Source organism: Aristolochia californica, unplaced genomic scaffold, assembly GCF_029961685.1.
Source record: "Aristolochia californica isolate CCGP_79_NKW_82.1479 unplaced genomic scaffold, dmAriCali1.0.hap1 SCAF_11, whole genome shotgun sequence".
In the NCBI taxonomy this organism is placed as follows: Eukaryota; Viridiplantae; Streptophyta; class Magnoliopsida; order Piperales; family Aristolochiaceae; genus Aristolochia; species Aristolochia californica.
In genome coordinates, this window is record NW_027181782.1 from 525,696 (window position 1) to 547,129 (window position 21,434).

General features: G+C 38.1%; 5 protein-coding genes across 6 annotated transcripts; 3 read left to right on the plus strand and 2 right to left on the minus strand.

Moving 5' to 3' along the window:
• The first annotated feature begins 59 nt into the window (after positions 1–59).
• On the plus strand, positions 60–3,880 carry LOC137943927 (luminal-binding protein 5-like). The gene is made up of 8 exons (XM_068789369.1): positions 60–197; positions 1,187–1,454; positions 1,554–1,768; positions 1,883–2,125; positions 2,246–2,725; positions 2,817–2,971; positions 3,068–3,150; positions 3,240–3,880. The coding sequence occupies exons 1-8, from the start codon at positions 140–142 to the stop codon at positions 3,739–3,741; spliced, it is 2,004 nt and encodes a 667-aa protein (XP_068645470.1). The 5' UTR covers positions 60–139; the 3' UTR covers positions 3,742–3,880.
• A 2,114-nt stretch (positions 3,881–5,994) lies between these two features.
• Positions 5,995–9,555, minus strand: LOC137944602 (uncharacterized). 2 transcript variants are annotated; one of them, XM_068790291.1, is made up of 2 exons: positions 9,422–9,555; positions 5,995–7,591 (listed from the first exon to the last, which is right to left on the minus strand). In XM_068790291.1, exon 2 carries the CDS (start codon positions 7,504–7,506, stop codon positions 6,340–6,342), a length of 1,167 nt encoding a protein of 388 aa, XP_068646392.1. In that variant the 5' UTR covers positions 7,507–7,591; positions 9,422–9,555; the 3' UTR covers positions 5,995–6,339. The 2 variants fall into 2 exon arrangements, with proteins under 2 accessions (XP_068646392.1, XP_068646393.1); XM_068790292.1 differs by having other exon boundaries at positions 9,318–9,555.
• Positions 9,556–9,814: 259 nt separating this feature from the next.
• On the plus strand, positions 9,815–11,696 carry LOC137944388 (thylakoid lumenal 17.4 kDa protein, chloroplastic). Its single transcript, XM_068790061.1, has 4 exons — positions 9,815–10,023; positions 10,261–10,385; positions 10,824–11,070; positions 11,269–11,696. The coding sequence occupies exons 1-4, from the start codon at positions 9,912–9,914 to the stop codon at positions 11,490–11,492; spliced, it is 708 nt and encodes a 235-aa protein (XP_068646162.1). The 5' UTR covers positions 9,815–9,911; the 3' UTR covers positions 11,493–11,696.
• A 4,443-nt stretch (positions 11,697–16,139) lies between these two features.
• LOC137944613 (uncharacterized) lies at positions 16,140–16,821 on the plus strand. The gene has a single exon (XM_068790308.1). It carries the CDS (start codon positions 16,232–16,234, stop codon positions 16,463–16,465), a length of 234 nt encoding a protein of 77 aa, XP_068646409.1. The 5' UTR covers positions 16,140–16,231; the 3' UTR covers positions 16,466–16,821.
• A 1,746-nt stretch (positions 16,822–18,567) lies between these two features.
• LOC137944267 (uncharacterized protein At2g29880-like) lies at positions 18,568–21,031 on the minus strand. Its single transcript, XM_068789897.1, has 3 exons — positions 20,554–21,031; positions 19,321–19,660; positions 18,568–19,224 (listed from the first exon to the last, which is right to left on the minus strand). The coding sequence occupies exons 2-3, from the start codon at positions 19,651–19,653 to the stop codon at positions 18,691–18,693; spliced, it is 867 nt and encodes a 288-aa protein (XP_068645998.1). The 5' UTR covers positions 19,654–19,660; positions 20,554–21,031; the 3' UTR covers positions 18,568–18,690.
• Between the last annotated feature and the right edge of the window lie 403 nt (positions 21,032–21,434).

A 21,434-nucleotide genomic window follows, 5' to 3' on the forward strand; every position in this document is an offset into this window, starting at 1 on the left:
GCCGATACGGAGTCATAGCCCTGTTCCGCCCTATAAATGTCAGTTCACATTGTTTCTGCTCTTCGAGAACCTCTCTCAAGCTCGAAACCGAAACAAAAAAAGCTCAAATCTAACTCAGATCTGCTCCCGGGTGCACGTCATGGCTCGATCTTGGAGAGATCGGGGGTCGTTGATCCTGGCTTTTCTCGTCTTATCAGGTAATGCTCTTGTTAATTTTTCTTGAAAGTTTTTGACATTTCAGATTTGGGTGATTAGAATAGGTTTTCATAGTTGCTATGTTTATCAGGTTTGGATCTAGTTCTTGGTTTTGTGTTGATCTGGAGTGGTTAATAGAATGGGAAAGGTGTTTTGATGAGTGAACAAATCTGTCTTTTTTAATTTCAATGTTTAATTTTTTATGAGTGGCGGATTAGTGTAATCTTTTGATGAGGAATGTGTGGCAAGTGTTAGAATTAGCAGTTATTAATCACCATGTTTTTTCCCAAGCTTATCTGTCTAACTATTTGTGTTTTCATCCAACTGCTGATTTGTTTGTAGATGTAAATCTTTTAAGGATAGAAGTTTAAGCTGTAGCGAATCCAGTTAAGGATGAATTTCGTTGGTTATGGTGGATTGTATTTATAGTTCACACAAATTTTTGCCTTTCTGGATTTTTAAAATCTCAGCAACACCTTGGCATGGGAGACACCTGACCGATCCCCCGGCTCCCGGGATACTCAATTCTACTTTCTTTTTAATGTTTTTCATGTTAAGTTTTTTCGTTTCGATCTTTTTGCTGGCTTGTGTTCTGTCCTTGGGGGCACTTCTTGTATCCCTTTAGCTTGATCCTTAATGAATCCTTTCTCATCTTCATTCAAAAAATATTTTTGTTAGTAACTATTTGCTTATGATCTTTTCTTGTTTTTAAAGTTATTCTTGTCTTCTGATTTTGATTTTGTTGTTTAAGTCTTTTATCATTATAAAGTTTATGCCTTTCAATCATATAGGTAGCTTTGCTTGTGTTTGATTCGAGAGTTTTACCTAGTCTTCTTAACATTGTAGACCTGCCTAATAACCTGTACTCATCTTTGTATAATTTAGTTACAAGTCCGTTACTACTGTTAATGATTAGTGTATTTCAGCTAGTCTTCTTGCGTTGTACACCTGCCTAATAACCTGCACTCATCTTTCTGTAATTTTGTTGCAGGCTGTTTGTTTGCTTTTGCCGTTGCAAAAGAAGAAGCCACCAAGCTGGGAACTGTAATTGGAATAGATCTCGGTACCACTTACTCATGTGTAGGTGTCTACAGGAATGGTCATGTGGAGATTATAGCCAATGACCAAGGAAATCGTATCACTCCATCGTGGGTGGCGTTTACTGATACGGAAAGACTTATTGGTGAAGCTGCCAAAAATCAGGCAGCTGTGAACCCCGAAAGAACCATCTTTGATGTGAAAAGACTTATTGGAAGAAAGTAATAATCCACTTTATTATTGTTTTCAACCAATGGTTATTTGGTCTCCAAAGAATTGATAATTTAACCTTGCAACGACCTGTTCATATTTTTTTGCAGGTTTGAAGACAAGGAGGTTCAGAAGGATATGAAGCTTGTCCCATACAAAATTGTTAACAAGGATGGAAAGCCTTACATTCAAGTCAATATTCAGGATGGAGATACCAAGGTTTTTAGCCCTGAGGAGATCAGTGCCATGATTCTCACCAAAATGAAAGAGACTGCTGAAGCTTTCCTTGGAAAGAAAATCAAGGATGCTGTTGTTACTGTACCAGGTGAGTCAATTCTTCCTACTTTCTATTCATTGCTTAATTAGTTGTTTTGCTCATCGAAGTTAACAAGCTGTCCTGAAATTTGTCTTTGCTTATTTTTATTTCTTTCTTCTGTAGCATATTTCAATGATGCCCAGAGGCAGGCTACCAAGGATGCCGGCGTCATTGCTGGTTTGAATGTGGCACGAATTATAAATGAGCCAACTGCTGCAGCAATTGCCTATGGTTTGGACAAGAAGGGTGGGGAGAAGAACATCCTCGTCTTTGACCTTGGTGGAGGGACATTCGATGTCAGTATCTTGACCATTGACAATGGAGTTTTTGAGGTTCTGGCTACAAATGGAGACACTCACTTGGGAGGTGAGAATCTTTTCTCAAAATTTTGAGAACACTGTTTAATTTCCTTTTCGAAGGTACAAATAAACCTATTAAAAAACTAATAGTGCCATATTAATGTGTTTCGATGTTTGGGTTCTACAGGGGAGGACTTTGATCAGAGAATCATGGAATACTTCATCAAGTTGATCAAGAAGAAGCACAACAAGGACATCAGCAAGGACAACAGAGCTCTAGGAAAACTCAGAAGAGAAAGTGAGCGTGCCAAGAGGGCTCTCAGCAACCAGCACCAAGTCCGTGTTGAGATTGAGGCTATCCATGATGGATTGGATTTCTCTGAACCCTTGACCAGGGCTCGCTTTGAGGAACTGAACAACGACTTGTTCAGAAAGACCATGGGCCCTGTCAAGAAGGCCATGGAGGATGCAGGGCTTCAGAAGAGCCAGATTGATGAGATTGTTCTTATTGGTGGAAGCACCAGGATTCCCAAGGTGCAACAACTTCTCAAAGATTACTTTGATGGGAAAGAGCCCAACAAGGGCGTGAACCCAGATGAGGCTGTTGCTTATGGTGCAGCTGTGCAAGGAAGCATTTTGAGTGGAGAGGGAGGTGAAGAGACCAAAGGTACCTATTTCTCCAGAAAGGAAAAAATCTGATCAAGTATCAATTTTTTTGTTGGCAATTAGGATTGACTTCACTTTTTTGTGCACTGCAGACATTCTTCTCTTGGATGTTGCTCCATTGACCCTTGGTATTGAGACCGTGGGTGGAGTGATGACTAAGTTGATTCCAAGGAACACAGTCATCCCCACAAAGAAATCTCAAGTCTTCACTACCTACCAGGATCAGCAGACTACTGTATCGATCCAGGTAATGTCTGCAACCACTACTATAAATGAATGCCATCAAATATGGTTTCATATCAAGAATTTAAATTTTCTGAAAGGTTTGTTCCTCTGTATGTAGGTCTTCGAGGGTGAAAGGAGTCTCACCAAGGACTGCAGGGAACTAGGAAGGTTTGATCTTTCTGGGATTCCTCCTTCTCCAAGGTCTGTCTTCTGTCTTATTAGCCAGTAGAGATAAATTTCTTTCACTCAATGGAGAAGCATTTCTGAACGTTTGTTTTTCATCTGAGCAGGGGCACTCCTCAGATTGAAGTCACATTCGAGGTTGATGCCAATGGTATCCTGAACGTGAAGGCAGAGGACAAGGGCACTGGCAAATCAGAGAAGATCACCATCACCAATGACAAGGGCCGTCTGAGCCAAGAAGAGATTGAACGTATGGTCCGCGAAGCCGAGGAGTTCGCAGAGGAGGACAAGAAGGTGAAGGAGAAAATTGATGCCAGAAACAGCTTGGAGACGTATGTCTACAACATGAAGAACCAGATCAATGACAAGGACAAGCTGGCTGACAAGTTGGAATCTGAGGAGAAGGAGAAGATCGAAGCTGCCGTCAAGGAGACGCTGGAGTGGCTCGATGAGAACCAGACTGCGGAGAAGGAGGACTACGAGGAGAAGCTGAAGGAGGTGGAAGCTGTTTGCAACCCAATCATCACAGCTGTCTATCAGAGATCAGGTGGTGCAGCTGGTGCTGGAGCCGGAGGCGACGATGACGACGATTCACACGATGAGCTTTAGGAAGACTGCTAATTTCATTTCTGTCCCTCGAGCAATGGGTCAAGAACATTTTCTTGTAATGTTTCTTTATAGAGACGAGGATTAGAAGAGAAGTATGAGAGACCGTAGGGTAGGAAAATCTGCCCCTGTTTAAGACCCCCACCCTCAGGCTGGCGGTTGTAAGATTTGTGTTTTTTTTTTATGCAAAGGGGTCTTATCGGTTATTTTGACAAAAAATCTCACTCTATTATTATTAAAAATACTAAAATGTCACTACAAAATATAAAAGTAACGTATGTTCACAGGTGCTATTTTTATGCTCCACGTCCATTTTGTGGAGCCAACTCAAAGTCCACATGGCACCGTTAGATCATTTGCATCACAGGTACGTGCCTTATGTTCGAGCTTGCAAGAGAAGAACGAGACGGTGGACGTGGCGGGCACGGTTGTGCACGAGCTGCTGGGTCGAAGATTGCAAGAAGTGGATCAATCCAAGAGTTTACTGTTTTCTTTCTTTATCATCTTTTGTTTACTGTTTTCACTCTTCCCTGGCTCTTACTCTTTCTGGAACACAGTTTTGTTCTAAACTTACTGAAAAGTTTGGAAAGTATGGATTAGTGGTGAAAACCAAACCAACTGTTCGAAGTCTTGCAACACCTTTACGGATGTTTGATGGAATGGATGAAGATGAAGCTCCTAAGAAACAATCTGAGCCTGTGGAGGGTCCTTTGCTCTCTGAACGTGATAAAGCAAAAATTGAAAGGAGGAAGAGGAAAGACGAATGGCAAAGAGAGGTTTGAACACTAACCATTGCTTGTGTAAATTTTCCCTCTAATCTTTTTGTCAACATATAAATAAGGATTGAACTTTTTTCTGCTTTTGGAATGGACCAGAAACACTGTCTGCCATTATTCTTCCGTTATCAGACACAATTTCCCCATGTTATACTCTTCTGTATCTAATTTTTTTTTAATATCCAGTCAGTTAATCAGTTTAAACCAAAGAAAAAGTCAATACTGGTAAAGGAGCCCAAACTTCTCATTAGCCTTTCTTGCAGTATCTCATTTATATCTAACTAGTTCTAGCCATTAATTGTCTTTATCAGGCACAATATCAAATGCACTTGGCAGAAATGGAAGCAGCCCAAGCAGGTATGCCAGTGGTACGTGTTAACCATGATAATAGTGGGGAGGGGACTGTCAGGGACATCCATATGGAGAACTTCAATGTTTCCTCTTGGAAGAAGAACTGCAATTGATGGCATACCGAAGAACTGCCAGGTATTACATGTTGAGCAAGAAGTAGGAGGTGATGATACTACAGCCTTGCAATGTGTTCTTAACTCTGATATAGAAAGAACTCTCAACTCTTGGAAGAAGAAGCCCAACTACTTGCTCAGCAGGTTAGAACATTTTCCGTATTGGGTTAAATTAGGCTTTCAATATCTTTTCCTGAAATTTTGTTTTTCTTTCTAGAGCCACCATTTCTTTTCTACCAGTACGTTTAGCCTTACTGATTTTTGTTGCTATTTTTAAGAGAGAGATTGAGTTTGACGGTCCAGATGCAAAGTGTGATGGTGTTGATAAGGATTTTGTATCTCAAAGGCTTCAGGAGATATACAAGAAACTTTTGAATGAGAAATATGCCTTTGGCATTGTTTATAGTGAGCAAAGTTTGTCCATATTATTCCATTATTTCAACCAAGTAGGTTATACTGACAGAAGTAAAAAATAATTTATTTCCCAGGATTTGGACGCTGTTGAGGCTCTTATCCAGGGTCTTGTTCTCTTCCAGGGCGGGGTGCTCATGGTCTGTTTGTCTTCATTTCACCTCTTAATTAATCACTGTTTCCCAAAAACTTAAAAAGTTTTCAATGAGATCTTGTACTCTACCTGTGCAGGTAAGTCACGATGAGCATCTTATATCTTGAAGTGTTGATGAGCAAACTTTTCATGATTATAGGACACTCCTCAAGAACCCTTCTTGAGAAACATGGGATTGGATTTCTGCTACTCGTTTTTCATTTTTTTTCTTTTTCCAAGCTTCATTTCTTTAACTGGGAGAGAACAATCTAGTGTATCATACACGATTACAAGATCCAGAATCGACAAAAGAGGAAATATCATTAGGAGTGGTATACATTTTACTGCATTATATGCCCATCACAGTTACTTGAAAGAATGCCCCTCGTACTTGTATTTGAAATTTTATGTTGGGTATTGATGGAACTTTGAGAAATGTTACAGTACACGCTTACCATTATGATGTATAAAATTAAAACCAGGCGTACAAGATAAAAAGGGTAAATGAACATCACAATGATTTAAAACAGATAAACACCATGAAAGTAGGTACAGGAAAGAAAGAATAAAATGTCATTGAACTATGTAAGGCAACAGACACATTAGTAATCTTGAACTTCACCGGTATTTCATAAATGCAAGAAAAACCCAAAGTCATAAAAAAAGAACTGCTACTTCAAAATTTCCTCCCTTTCTTGGATTTGAGTGATAATAGCTTTGCTTGAGCTTCCTCCTGTAATAGGCTCAGTGTACACTTTTTTAATTCAATCGTTACACGCTATGTCACCTTTTGTAGAGGTTGCTTCAAAAGGAGCCTTTAAACTTCACTTGATCTCAAATTTTCAATCATATTGGTAACATCAGAACACAACTTTGCTTCCTCCACCAAAATCCTCACCCTCTCTTCCAACATCCTCAGCTCTTCAAAACACTCCCGTTGCAATACCAAATAAGAGAAATGTTCATCTATAACCATACCTGCGCTTATTACCACTGATTCCAAAGAAGGTACCCACCTAGAAGCATCCAATTCATTACCCTCCAACCCAGCCCCTACCAACTCAGGAAACCTCTCATACTTCTCTAACCACTTGGCCAAATACCTCACTAGCCTCATTACTTCTGGACCCTCTAATTCACCAATTGCCCATGACAAGGAAGTGTCCACCGTGTTAATTGATCCAAACAGATAATGCAAAGCTTTTTCAGACCCAGAGAACCCATCGTTTGCTGCCATTAACAGGATTGCAGCTTGCTTGTTGAGGGGAGACTTCTTCTGTACAACTCTGTCTATTGCAGTACGGGCTTGTGCGTCCCATTCTTCTCTCACTTCTCTCATGGCACCACAACTATCTGTTGCAAGGAAATATTTCAAGATGGCAAGAATATCTGAAGGTTGGAGATCTGTTGCACACTTGACACACAGACAGAGTAAGCGGGATTTCTTCTTCTCTACTAATGTCACAATCAAATGTCTGAAAGCAGAATGCTTGATAAGGCGCTGCAAAATTAAGGTCTCCAACAGATCCCACAACTCAAGAGCCATACAGCACTCAGCAAACAGTCCAGCAAGGTCAGGACTAAGAAAAACCCCAAATTTCTCAATTAGCCTGGATGAATACTTAATTCCCTCAGATGCTTGAACATCAATTGAAATATTGACCTTCTCTCCACATTTTTTGAGGAAAGAATTCAGTAGCTGAAGAAACTCATCACTTGAGAAGGCCTTAGGGGCTTTGAGCTTCCGTTTGAGCTTGTTGAGTAACCTAGTGGTGGAATCCATGACTTGGGAATCAAGGCTGGAGATTTCCCAGCCGACAACTTGTTTGATTAGAGGTGATTCATCTTGGTCATTGCTTCCTGGTTTTAACTGAGGAAATATGTTGTCAGCATTTAAAATGATTGGGAACTTGGGAGGAGCAGACTGCTTTTGGAGATCGGACACAGCAGTGGTGGCCTTAGTGATGATTTCCAGCATTGACATGATAACAAATTACAGTTAGGAGCCTTCAAAAATATAGTAGAGAGAGAGAGGGTTTCTGCCTTTCTGATATAGTGTGAAGAATGTCCTACACAGAAGTTAATGCTGTATAAGACTTTGACAAAAAGAAGCAATCTCAAGAGTTATTAATGATATACAACATTGAATAGAGTTAGGAACAGAACAGATATTAATGGAGCAATCAGAAGAAAAATCTGTCAAAGAAACAGAAAATAATCAACACCAATAAACAACAGAATGCTAACATTACATACCTCTGTCCAGTTTTGGCTGTCGATGAATTAAATAAAAATAAATAATGCCATAATCATAACCACAGATCCCATTTCATAGACAACATAACATGAAGAACAAACTATGTTCTCAGAAGCACCATATGCTAGCTGATAATAGCAGAGAAAACTACATTATGGAAATGCGAAACCCAAAGAATTCTAATCCAGTTTAACGGTTTTGAATGAGAAGCTTTTGCTGGTAATTACAATTAAGCTACTAGAGAATCAAGATAATAAACCATAGAATTAAAGAATCAATCCAACAGGAATGGACCAAACTACCTGTATCACTCCACTAATGAAGAGGATAAAAGAAAAAGGGGATTCAGAGGGAAGCAGAAAAGCAACAGCCAGAACATCCATAAAGATCCCAATGGTGGGTACCTCAAATGGCCGATGTCTAGACTTGGGTGACAGGAAGAGAGAAAGGAAGAGGAGAAACAATTCCCACCTGGAATAGGAGAAAATATCGTATTTGAGCAGCTCTTCATCAGCAAAAGAAAGCAGGGAAAGCAAGGGCGGGTTGATGTGCTAACTCAGGAGGAGATGATTGAAATCTAACTCTTGGTTTCAGACTTTCAGTCAGCCTTGTGCATCAGAGTATTGGGTCTGGTCTCCAGTAGCCATGTAAATAGAAGGTCACTCACTTGCCCAAGGTGTTTCCTACTCTCTTCATTGGTGCAAAAAACACCCCATGTTTCATAATTTATCGTTTACAACAGGTCTTAGTCCTAAACACTAGAATCGTTTTAGTATGTTTAAACTAAAGTTACATTCACAAGGATTTCTAATGGTCATGCATATTGGCAAGGTTAATAAAATCTCAGACAAGTTATTTAGAATTTGGGGGATCCAGCAACAAGACAAGAGGATGTGCCTACCCCAGATCTCAACAGAGTAAGTCATCTTGAATTTTAGGCTAACCAAGACAAGACCTAGTACTAAGTCAGGCAACCCTGCTAGTATTTCAAGTTATAATTCATTTCCTTGCATTGCATGTGCCTGCGCAGTGCCTTCACGATAAGTGATTGTTCTTGTGGTTAATTTATGCACAAAGGGTAGTAGCATCATAGTTATCGTCATAGGAAAAATAAACTGGATAGAAAAAGGAAATACAAAGCAAACAATTTTTTTTTAACAAATTTATAAGGAATATAAAACAAATGAGATATGAAGCTTACGAAAAGGCTATGACATTAAGGAAATGATAAGAAACCAAAGTTACGCTGGTACATACTACACCAGTGATTTGAAAGTACAAGTAATTAACTCTTACTGATAATTATAAAGCTTTTTCATTTCCTATCTTTTTGTTTGAAGAAACGGATAACATGTATCATTTTATATGAAATTTAAAATAAACATATAAACTACAGTCGAAAGTTGTGAGACCTACGGCAGGTCATGCATAGCTAGTAGATTATTTTCAACTTGAATCAATAGCTCAAATGAACACAAAGGAATATTTGATAAACCCATATACATCCAGTCGTCAATCCAGAAGGGCTGAGGTAGCACCTTCCCCTCTCGCCTCTCCCCTCTCCCCTCTCCATCCAGGGAAGCTCCCTCCACCGAAAAGGACAAGAAAGAAAAAGGGCTGAAATGAAAACGAAAGAACGTGCCTGTGTAGGGAAGAGTTCTCGACTTGCTGTGAGAAAGATGGCTGCTTGGACGAAGGATGGAGCTCTGCAGTCTGCAACACTGGCTGCGAGGGAAAAACGATGGAGTGCGGGGGGCATGGGAAGAAGACTTGAAATCCAAAATATCAAACCCGATCCCAACCCGATCATTGTCAACCCGACTTAGACCTGACACATCCCCGCCCATCCACGTAAACGCAACCCATCCTCGACCCGTCTTTACCCCGTTTTGTATCCTCGTCTTGTCCCCATGCGTTGAAACTTGACCGGGTTTTTTTCCGGTCTTGTCGTGAGACCAAAAACCTAAACTCAGGGTTTTCAAGTTGGGTCGAATCGGATGAGTTGTTTTCTTATTGGCACGCTGCAACTGGTCCTGGATTGAAGAGGGAAACTTCGAGAGTGGCTCTTTCCAGATAAAAGGATAAGAAAACTGGAAAAAGAGTCTGACGTCTGCTTCTTCCGGTTAGCTCAAATGGCGACCCTTCATCTTGCAGGGAACAGCGTCTCCCTCCGCCGTGTCGTACCCTCAAACAGTTCATCGTCTACGCCGAGACATTGGTCCCAGTTCAGGTTCAAATGTTCTGGTATGATTGTACCTTTAAAACACTTCCTCAATTATTCATCGAACCTTGTATTCAATTCATGGTTGAATTTCAAAATTCCCAAATTTTGTAATACAAAGAATTTTGTTTTGAATTCTGGGGTGTTTTGTTTTAGAGAAAATTGAGGTGGAATGCAGAATCATTTTGTGGGCTTCAAAGCTCTTCTATCATGGAATTATAGCTGTAGATCGGTCTGAAATCTAATCTACTGCATTGCAGCTTTTGAGGATAAGAGTGGGTCGAAGGAATGCTCCTTGCCTTTCAAGGAACTGAAAAATGTTGCATGTGGGTTGCTCGCTGTTTGGGCTGTTTCAACTGCCTCACCCGTTCTTGGTGCTGCTCAGGTTGCAAAACTACTTCCTTCTTTTTATTTTTTTTCTTTTCTCACAGCTGTTTCTGATGCTTTGTTGTAAACATAAGCTAGGTAAAGTCAATATTGAAAAAGCTTGAATTATGCTCAGTTAACTGCTTAATTTTACTTGCTTCTAGCCGATTTTCTCTGCTCTGTGTCCCTTTGGTCCATTTGGAGGATAGTTGACAAACCCTTTTGTTATTGTGGCTCCTATCGGTATCGGGTAAGTTCATGTCGGCAATAGGGTCACCCTGACAGAATTTGTAACAAATGAAGAGGGCAGGCAGCCCTTTTCAGTTGCCTCTCTTCCATTACAGGAAGTGAGCAGCCTCCACCGTTGAGACAAATTATGCTCTGGATTGCCCACAGCCTTCTAAATGCTCTTAGGTATGATTGTTTAATTCCTATCCATTGTGACTTTGGCTTGCAGAGGCTGCCTCCATTATCCACAGAGCCAGACAGGTGTGAGCGTGCATTTGTTGGAAACACAATCGGTCAAGCAAATGGGGTCTATGACAAGCCCCTTGATCTTCGTTTTTGTGATTATACCAATGATAAATCTAATCTGAAAGGCAAATCTCTCACAGCAGCCCTCATGTCTGAAGCCAAGTTTGATGGTGCTGACTTGTCTGAGGTGGTGATGTCCAAAGCCTATGCTGTTGCCGCAAGCTTCAAGAGTAAAGTTCCTCCACCACTCTCCTTCAGGGGGGTGGGCGTCTCAGTTTTCCAAGATGTTTTGCATCTTACCTCCTGAAAATCTGAAAAATCATGCCGGATACAGAGATGCCCGCCCCCACTCTCCTCAACAACCACCACAGCATTTTGATCTTTGAAGGAATTTAAGAAGCTGTAATCTCCATGTTGAAATTTTGCAGATGCAGACTTCTCAAATGCTGTTCTAGACCGCGTAAATTTTGGAAAGGCAAACCTACAAGGAGCACTGTTTAAGAACGCTGTGCTGTCTGGCTCCACATTTGAAGAGGCTGATTTGCAGGATGCAGTGTTTGAGGACACCATTATTGGCTACATTGATCTCCAGAAGCTTTGCAGGAACACCAGCATTACTCCTGAAGGAAGAGCAGAGCTGGGTTGCAGATAGTAACAGCTTTTTCTGCTCCGTTTGTGCAATTCACTGACTGTGGGCTGTTTTGTTGTCTATCAAACAGTCTGCTTTCGATTTTGTTAAAGGTGTATCTCAAATACCCATTGTGATCAATGGATGATTCAGCAGACATAACCCTCCTTTGAGTTTAATACTATTTGTATTGTGTTTTTGTGATGAAGAAGAGCAGTTCATGATTGACATTCAAAACCCAGTGAGAGACAGGTTGAGTGAATCAAATAATGGGAATCAAAAGAGTTTCAATGTGATATAGAGCCCTCTTAATATGTTCACTTCTTATAATCCATCACTTGCAACAAGAAAACTAATTTTATTCTAGTTTCTTGATAAATGTAAAACCAATGTTATAAAACTCAACAATCCCAACACTAGAAGGTGACCAGCTCAACTAGGTTTGATCATCAGTTGCCCTGACCATAAAGTCATAGGATGGGATATCTCTCCCATGTAACAATTGACTAAACTTTCGAAATCGAGTTTACTAATTGAACTAACTATTTCAGTTTGATCAACCAAAATTAGATCCATATTCAAGTCTCACCATTATTAAGTCAAACAAGAGATCAAGTCTAATTGAACTTAATTCATTCTGGCTCTATAAGACTGCCAAAGACACCACTAACATTTTCTAATTAGTGATTGGATTTGGATTAAATATGTAATGCCAAGGGAACTATTTCAGTTTGATCAATCTTAGTTGTTGATCAATGTCCACGATCTGGCTCATCAATCGGAGATCTAACTTATAAAAAAGACTCACATTAATCCTCTCCATATTTCCCCTCTTAGATTTTGCGAAATTTAAAATCTAAGACAAAAAAAAAAAACACAAATAAATGAGACCCAATAATTTAAATTTCAAAATACTTATAAAAAATCAATTTATATTAAAATAATAATTTTCTAATTAAATATATACATTTTAAAAAAAATATTTCTTCAGTTTTGACAGTTGGGTCGAGAGAGCCGTTTGAGCTGCCGTTCCATCTTTCTATCAGCACCTACAATTCCTCTCCTCTGCACATTTTTTTCACCAAAAAAATCTACCTTGTGTGCTTGTGAAGCTGTAACCGGCCCAACCAGTCACCGTGTCTCTTCTTGCTTTTTATTCCGAAAATACCCCTTAGCTAATACTACCTTCCATTCTAGCATGTGGTGGGTGAACTCCCCTTCAACAAACTCTTTGCCTCTCACCACTTCAATTGCATATGAGAAATTTTCAATAAATAGGGATTTTTTTAGTGTAATTTAATTCAATTTTACTAAGTTTGAATTTTTAGAGTAATTGCTCGAAATTGTTCGTGAGAAATATAACATTTTACGTGTCATGTTGGAAATTTAAAGTTACAAGGATGTATTACGTAACTGATATGAATATGAACTTCGTAGTATATTCGGTTGATGTTAGGGTTTTATATCTCATTGAGTTGATTTGATTAGTTCATGGTTTTCGTGCAAATCGAATTAAATTTACGGCCTAATCGAGATAACCCAACTTGATCAAGTTGACTCAAATGTGACCCTATGTTGAGTCATATAAATATGTTTGGTATTCAATTCAAACTTAACTCAATTTGACTCGGTTAGACCCATCGTGGGGGTCAAGTGAGCCATGAGACTTTACTAAGAGCAACCCATACGGCCGAATTATTTCCAATGTGACCCTAGAATGGGTAAGAGTAAGGGTATTATAGTCATTTTATAGTTAACAGCCATCTCCTCTTCTTTGCTGCCGGTGTTAGCTTCCAGACGGCAGCCGTTTGGTCGCGACAATATAAATAGCTCCGCAAGCAACACCTCCGTGGCTCAACCACCATCATCACCCCTCCCCGGCTTCCGCCAGTCTGGAGAAGATTTCCGGATGACCCAGAAAACACCGTTTCGTGCAGCTGCATGCGGTGAAACTCTGCGAATCCGAGGATCTGTGCATATTGTTCTCCTCCTCCTAATGTTTCTTGCTCAAATGAGTATTCCAACAGAGGGCTGTGTCCGGCCATGATTATGTCGTCCGGTGCTCGGATTTGGGATACTTCTTTGTGCAAGAAATGTTAGACTGGAGATCTCCTGATCTTCTGTGATCAAATGGGTTTTCAACGATCTGGGTCCATGCCTCTCTCTCTCTCTCTCTCTCTCTCTCTCTCTCTTCTCAAAGTTTAGATGGTTTTCAGTTTTATTGCTCACTACTGTGTTTTCTGAATGCAGGGGACTAGAATTTCAAAAGCTGATATCTCTCCCTCTCCCTCTCTCTCTCTCTCTCTCTTCTCAAAGTTTAGATGGTTTTCAGTTTTATTGCTCACTTCTTTGTTTTCTGAATGCAGGGGACTAGAATTTCAAAAGCTGATATCTCTCCCTCTCCCTCTCTCTCTTTCTCTCTTCTCAAAGTTTAGATGGTTTTCAGTTTTATTGCTCACTTCTTTGTTTTCTGAATGCAGGGGACTAGAATTTCAAAGCTGATATCTCTCCCTCTCCCTCTCTCTCTCTCTTCTCAAAGTTTAGATGGTTTTCAGTTTTATTGCTCACTACTTTGTTTTCTGAATGCAGGGGACTAGAATTTCAAAAGCTGATCTCTCTCTCTCTCTCTCTCTCATCCTTATGTTCATCTTTACCTACATGCATGTTTCTATCTATGGTGTTTTAATATTGAGATTCTCTCGCTCTCTCTCTCTCATGTTCATCTTTATTTGTACGACCCTAAGTATCTTGCAACCCGACCTAGCCAATGCTTACTAACCCCATAGAATACCCACTTTGTCATCCATACCTCTTTGCTCTTGTAAGGCTCCCTCCCCTTCCTAAAGAGGGGAGGCGGGACTTGAGGTATCCTAACCTACACATAATCTAGTATGAGACAAATAATAATATCCAAATTATAAATTTTCATAATTTTTATAACAAATGATTGAAATAAATAATGTGATAACGACACATCAATTGACAAACACGACATCGCCCGTGTAGGATGCCACATCATTAAATGACACAAAAATCGTCAATTTAAAATATAACATGGCAAACCATGTCATCATCCATGTAGTACCTTTTATCATCTATTTAAATATTTATAAATTTAAAAAATAATCAAAAAAAATATATTAGAGCTTAAAAATAAAATTTATGGGTATACTTTTTATTACTTTATATTTAAAATAATAAAAAATAAAACAAGTATATTAATTAATTAAAAATCTTACTCTTACCTATTTAACACCATTTATTATCGATGTAAAATATCTATTAATTGAAAAAAATTATTCAAAAAAATAATTTTAGAGTTTAAAAATAAAAATTATTGGTACACTTTTTATTACTTTATTTTAAAATAATCAATTATTAAAAAGTATATTAATTAATTAAAAAATTACTCTTACGTATTTAACACCTTTTATTATCAAATTTAAAGTATTTATTAACTTAAAAAATTGAAAATTTTATTTTAGAATTTAAAAATCAAATTTATCGATACACTTTTTATTGCCTTATATTTAAAATTATAAATTATTAAAAAATATGTTAATTAATTAAAAAATCTTACTCTTACCTATTTAACACCTTTCCAATTCCAATTTGCTTATCATACACTTCAAAACTTTCCACCAAACTTGGACAAGCAGATCAAGTTCTGCCACTCCATAGTTTTAACAAGATCACGAAATCTGAAAAAGGGGAACGGAGAAGAAGAGTGAGAGACATAGCTGAGACGAAGTTTGGGTTAAGAGGAAGAGAGGGCTGCTAAGAGGGGTGCGTAGAGGGCGAGGGTGAGCGGCAACAGTAGGGGAGCTGTGAAGAGCTGCAACAATTAGCCCGACAAGAAGGTGAGAGGAGAGGAGAGAAATAAGTAGCGAGAGAGAAAACAAAAAAAAATAAGAAGGGCGACTAGGGCTTACCGTGCACAAGATGACATGGCATGATAATGTGTTAGTACTAATGATGTGGCATCCTACATGGGTGATGACATGTTTGTAAGATGATGAGTCAGTTGACGTGTCGTTCGACTCATCGAGTACTCACGTGGCATGATGACATAGTGACATGTAATTGATCAAAACCTACGTGTTACTTTTGACTGTACACATGCCAAAGTTGGATATTTTCCTAAATAAGTTCAAAAGTTCGTCATTTATAATTATGTTTAAGAAGTTAGGTAAAAACCGAAAAGTCTCTTTTACTTAATCAAATAACATATTTGGTTTAAGCCTATAAATTTTATACTTTTAATCTCTTATTCGAGAATGCCCATAAAATATAATGCATGCGTTTATGATTTTTTTTAAATGTTGATTAAAATTTTACTTTTTTTGAATCGATTATTTTAAGAAAACATATAAGACTGAAGCTTTAAAATAATTTTTCAGTGATTTTAAGTGAAAATTTCTGGATTTGTTTAGAAATTTGTAAAAAATATTTTCCACAAATTAAGTAAATTTTATAATATTATTTTTTAAAATATTATTTAAAAATAATATATTATTAAAAATAAAATAGTTTTTATGAAATTCTTAAATGAATTCTTTTCGCCGGTCGGTTTTTGGGCATCTTCCCGCTTTTCTCTAATCAGTGCTTATTATTAGGAAACAAACATTAGAAGCGTCGCTTTTGTCGGTTTCAATCTCCCGACGCGTTTTCCCTTTTCTTTGTCTTTCTGTCTGTCTGCCTCACGCTCACGTTTCCCCCTTTGTCTGAGGTCTTCGAATTCTCCTCTGGCGACCCCCTGGGCCATGGAAAACTCCAGCCTGATCTCCTGCGAGAAGCTGGATCGGGTGGCCAACTGGGTCGGCACCAGCGTCGCCTCCGCCTTCTTCGCCTCTCTCGAGCGATGCTCCTGCATCAACCTCAGCACCACCGACCCCGATGACGAGGAAGAGGCCAAAGACCGTCCCTTGATGCTCACCAAGCCTGTCGTTCACAACGCCCCCGATAGCAACCACAGCGATAAGCTGCCGCCAGTCTGATCCCCTCCCATTTCGGTATAACTTCTCGTGATCGGGTCTCTGCCCTTGGGTCTACCCCGGACGAATTGTGAATTTAGGGTTGTTTTCTGTTTTCAGAATTAGGGTCGTTGTCTATGTGTCGTGGGTCTCAAGTGGGATTCCTGTGGTATTACGAGATTTTGTTGCTTTTATGTGTAAAGAAAAGGGGAACGTCTTGTTTTGAAGTTTTTGTCTTGGTACTTTGATGGTATATCCATTATGAATGTGATATCTTGTGGAAAAACGGTGACGAATAGGATTTTTTCCAATTTATTTTTTATCTTTCTTGTGATGAATTGTGCGGCACCTGAGTAATGAATTTCTGAATACTTCATTAACGACTACAGTCTCAGGCTTTGCACCTTATCAGGGGTTTTACTTGATTCTGAATGGTTTTGTTTTCTGTAATATGCTTAAACAGTCTGTTAGCAGGGTTTTTCATGTAACTAGATCTGTTCTGAAACATGAACCTGTCTCCTTTTCTGATTTTTTTAATGGTGGAGACAGAAAATGGATACATTTCTTTGATTCCCAAAGGATGAAATATTATAGTATCTGGCATGTGAGGTTGCATTTATTAGATGATGACTTTGATGAGCACATTTGTTTCTTTTTCTATGAAAGCGAGTTTCTATGAATTACTACTACAACAAATTAGAACTGCTTTATATGTGCTTGTTCTTGTTATTCTTTAAAGTGTTTTTATATCCTGTTCTTTTACCTGAGCAAGCTAGAAGATACTGTTGTTTACATATATCATTCTGGTTTGAGTGTGGATTTACTCTTTCTGGTTATCTTTCTTATCTTGATCCTATATCTGGTTGATCTCTAGTTAATGGGGTGCCTTTTCATTTGTGATACCTTTCTTCTGGGTCGTCCAATTAATTTCACTCATCAAACAGTAAATTGGGGGAGCAAGGAGGTTCTCTAGATGTTTTCTTGTTTCTGGTTGTTGTGTTCTTCTTGTTTTTGTGATTCTAAAGCTTTTTAAAGAACAAGCAGAAAGTTGAATGATGAAGGACAACTGAGACAACTAGCCTAATATAATGGTGAAGTAAAGCATGTTTCTGTAATACAAGATTAAACTATGTGGATGTTGAGAGAGAAAGTTTGCACTTGTTATGAAACGGGCTACTCATATTTATACTTCAACTCTCTCTTTTGTATATAATCTGGAAAACAATTTCTAGTGTAAGTACTCTTAAAACAGAAAAATGTGAAAAATAAAAAAATTAGTAACTTGTAATTATATATTTAATTAAAATATAATACTTAAACATTAAATTAGGTAAAATAAATATTATTATTACACAAATAACTAATTTAATGTATAATTAAAATATATTAATTAAATTAAATTATATATTATATTAGTTAATGATTAATATTTATTGTATATTAATACAGTAATTGTGTGAGCCAATTAACTATGCATAGGATTATTCATAAAAAATAAATAAATAAAGTTAAAAACACACAAACGAATATAATATAATTAGTTATTAATTTATTGATAATATATAATATTCGTTAACATAAAAAAATCATGATTAAACAGGTAAAATCTATCGAATGCTAACTTTAATACACTATATATTTTTACGTATTATTAATTAATAATATTTTTTCATTAAATTTAAAACCATTGATTTTATTAATTATAAAAATAAGTTACTTAAACCGAGTGTTTGAATTAACAATATTTTAATTACCACTATTAAATCATTAATGCAATACAGTAAATAAAAAATAAATATGATTAATAAATAAAAATATATATTTAACTATATTTTATTTGCAACACTTAAATCTCAAGTTTAATATAGTAATAAAATATTAAACAAAATTTAAACATGATTATGTATTTAAAGTATAATCTAAAAATTAAACTATATTTAATCGCCTATTAAATCATAAACACAAATAAACATCAATCTTCAATCATAACCTATTTACAATCACACCTATACACAGCCATATTTATCCACATTCTCACATCCTACCTTCAATCACATCCCTACGCAACCATATCAATTTAATTGTCCATATCCATACTCATCCACCATATTCATCCATGCAATATATTAACACAACAACATATAAAATAAAAATATTAACTATACTAATAAGTCTTGCAACGTCAAAATTCAAACATTATAACGAATACATAATAATATTCCAAAAGAAAATAGTGTATTTAAAACGCATTATAAATTGTTTGTTGCATAATATTTAAGCCACTCGAGCCGCTCTTCCACTGTCATCTCCGTAAAATACTCCTGCTTAATTGGAGTATCCAACCATACAGGAGCACGAAACTTCAAGTCTACAGACAGGTCCGGGATTTCCCTGAGGGCTTTGACCCAATTGGTCTTTTTAGGCTTCATGACATCCTTCAGTGTCTGATCCATTTGATCCATTATATCAATGAATCTACTAGTGTCATCACTGGATATTTCGCTTCTCTTTCTACGACGATTTGAATATGACCGATTACTTCTTTGAAATTGATTAGTTGTCGACTCATTCCCGCTAAATAATGGTGATGGAGTATTCCCAACTATATCAACATCCTTGGGCTCACCCATCGGGACATGTTCCGACTCACGAATGAGTTCATCGCCCTGCTCTATAAAGGTTAAACTTCCTGACCCCATGGCTATTGTGTTTCCCACCACCACAGCTAATTTATCGTACAGGGGGCAGCCTTCACATTTATACTTCTCAGCATCTCTGTGTTCCTACAAGAATAAAACATCCTTTAGACGTATTGGAATAGAGTTATACTAGCGCGGAAAACATAAAAAATATTTTATTGTACATCATGATTTACTCACCTTTATGTAGTCAAGCCATACAGAATTACATGCAGTAACTCGTTTTGTGGTTGCATCCCAACCGAACCCACTAGTGTTGATACAGCTCGTTACCGTTTGGTATGTTTTCTTCCATGATCTTGTTCGATTCTTCAATTGCTCAACTGTTTTTTTATTGACTGCATCTTCATTGAACTTATTAACACAGTCCATATATACCCCATGCTTCCAAACCCCATTAGGCAACCTGTTCCCTATATTGATCTGCTCGACCAAGAGATCGAGCATTTTGCTGTCATCTTCGAAGGTCCAAATGTCATATGGTCGAACAGTTGGTTGTCTTCTTACATCCATTTACAATCTAAATCCAAGATGGTCCTCATGGAAAAAATTTTATCAGACAACCTTTACCCGTCACGGAAACACAAACCATAAAAAATAGAATACCATGTGGTGGATATGTATAACACCCGAATCTCCACACCACATGGCAAAAATATTCTATAGCACTTCAAAAATTCTCAACAACATTCTAAAACATTTCAAAATTAATCAAACTATTTTCACTATTGCATATGCACTAAACAATGCAAAAACACACACATCAAGTCCAAATTCACCGAACACCCCTAGTAGAGCCCCATATGACTTCGCAGTCACTACGAACTGTACCTCGTCAGTGATGGGGGTCGGGTTTCGTTGGCTAATGGACGCCTGTGTAGGCGACTCAGCCTGGTTTGAATTGGACTAAAATATCCCTAATAAAACCTAAACCCTAAACCATCAAACCCTAAAGTCCCTAAACCCTATCACCTACTAAACTCTAAACCCTAAACACTAATTCCAGAACTTAATACCCTATACCCCCTAATCCTTAAAAGCCCTAAACCTTACACCCTACACCCTAATTCCAAACCCTAAATCCAAAAAACCCTAGACCTTAAAAACGCAAAAACCCCAAAACCTTAAAAACCCCTAAACCTTAAAACCCTAAACCCCCTAAACCCAAAAAACCCTAATCCCTAAAAATACCATAAATCCTTAAGCATAAACACTAAACCCTAATTTCAGGTCCCTTAAATACCGAGCACCAAACCCTAAAATAAACCCTAACCCGAATCAAGAATTTAGACACTAAACCGTAACCCTAAATCCCACAATTATACACAAATAACCCCCAATTAGGCACTGAAACTAAAATAAAATCAAATAAAACACTAATTTAATGGAAAAAAAATTAAGGTTTAGTCATACCTTCTGAAATTTGGGGAAAATCGAAGCCGAAGGGTGAAATCGATGCCTAATCGAAGTAGAAATTAAGCAATCGATGCCCAAATATCAAAAAACGAAGAAAATCGAAATCGAAATGTGGGAAATCGAACGAAATCGGAAGGAATTTTGGGGGGAAAGAGAATAGCGAGAGATTGAAGGGAGTGGGAGGCCGAAAGGGAGAAAAGAGAGAGAAGAAAGGGAGGCCGAGAGGGATAAGAGAGAGGGAGAAGCGAGAGAGGGAGACCGGAGAGCGAGTCCGAGAGAAGAGAGGGAGGCACGGAGACGAGAGAGGGGGTGCGGGAGAGAGGGCGAACAAAACGAAGAGGAGAAGACCGAGAGACGGAGAGGGCGCAGGGAGACGAGAGAGGGGGTGGGAAGAGAGGGAAAAAAAACTGAAAATGAGAAGAGGAGAGAGGGGGGTTGCGGGGAGAGCAAATGTTGTATTCGATAAAAATCGGGTTTTCCTGTACCAAACGGTGCCTGCATCTATATCTCCCTTGCAATTATTCAAGTCTCTTCTCTGAAGCTATGTAGGAAGAAATTGTTAACTACTGTTCGATAAATGCAAGCCTAATTCCTGACAGGGTACATGCACTTGGCCAACAATTTCCTAGCATCTAAGTTTATATTAAACTCGAAGCTCCTCATTCACACTGAAGGGTTCATTCCCTCACTTTTCCCTCATTGAAGCAAGGATTATAATAAGGATGATAAGTATGATGTATGCATCTCATTCTATTAAAATAATGAATGACCCATATCATGCTTTACAGAATTCCATGTAATAATAACATCCCAAGTGAAGGAGATTGATTAGTTCTCTTCTTCTAAAATCTCCAATCACTTCCTTTTCTCTCTTCTTC

What these genes read in the sequence shown, in the direction of transcription:
- LOC137943927 (XM_068789369.1), top strand. Translation starts at nt 140, where the DNA reads ATGGCTCGATCTTGGAGAGATCGGGGGTCGTTGATCCTGGCTTTTCTC. An exon ending in GGGAGGTGAAGAGACCAAAG is followed by an intron (nt 2,726 to 2,816) that starts GTACCTATTTCT and finishes TGTGCACTGCAG; the next exon opens with ACATTCTTCTCTTGGATGTT. An exon ending in GGGATTCCTCCTTCTCCAAG is followed by an intron (nt 3,151 to 3,239) that starts GTCTGTCTTCTG and finishes TCATCTGAGCAG; the next exon opens with GGGCACTCCTCAGATTGAAG.
- LOC137944602 (XM_068790291.1), bottom strand. Translation starts at nt 7,506, where the DNA reads ATGTCAATGCTGGAAATCATCACTAAGGCCACCACTGCTGTGTCCGAT.
- LOC137944388 (XM_068790061.1), top strand. Translation starts at nt 9,912, where the DNA reads ATGGCGACCCTTCATCTTGCAGGGAACAGCGTCTCCCTCCGCCGTGTC. An exon ending in GTTCAGGTTCAAATGTTCTG is followed by an intron (nt 10,024 to 10,260) that starts GTATGATTGTAC and finishes ACTGCATTGCAG; the next exon opens with CTTTTGAGGATAAGAGTGGG. An exon ending in TGTTGCCGCAAGCTTCAAGA is followed by an intron (nt 11,071 to 11,268) that starts GTAAAGTTCCTC and finishes GAAATTTTGCAG; the next exon opens with ATGCAGACTTCTCAAATGCT.
- LOC137944613 (XM_068790308.1), top strand. Translation starts at nt 16,232, where the DNA reads ATGGAAAACTCCAGCCTGATCTCCTGCGAGAAGCTGGATCGGGTGGCC.
- LOC137944267 (XM_068789897.1), bottom strand. Translation starts at nt 19,653, where the DNA reads ATGGATGTAAGAAGACAACCAACTGTTCGACCATATGACATTTGGACC. An exon ending in TATGGCTTGACTACATAAAG is followed by an intron (nt 19,225 to 19,320) that starts GTGAGTAAATCA and finishes TTATTCTTGTAG; the next exon opens with GAACACAGAGATGCTGAGAA.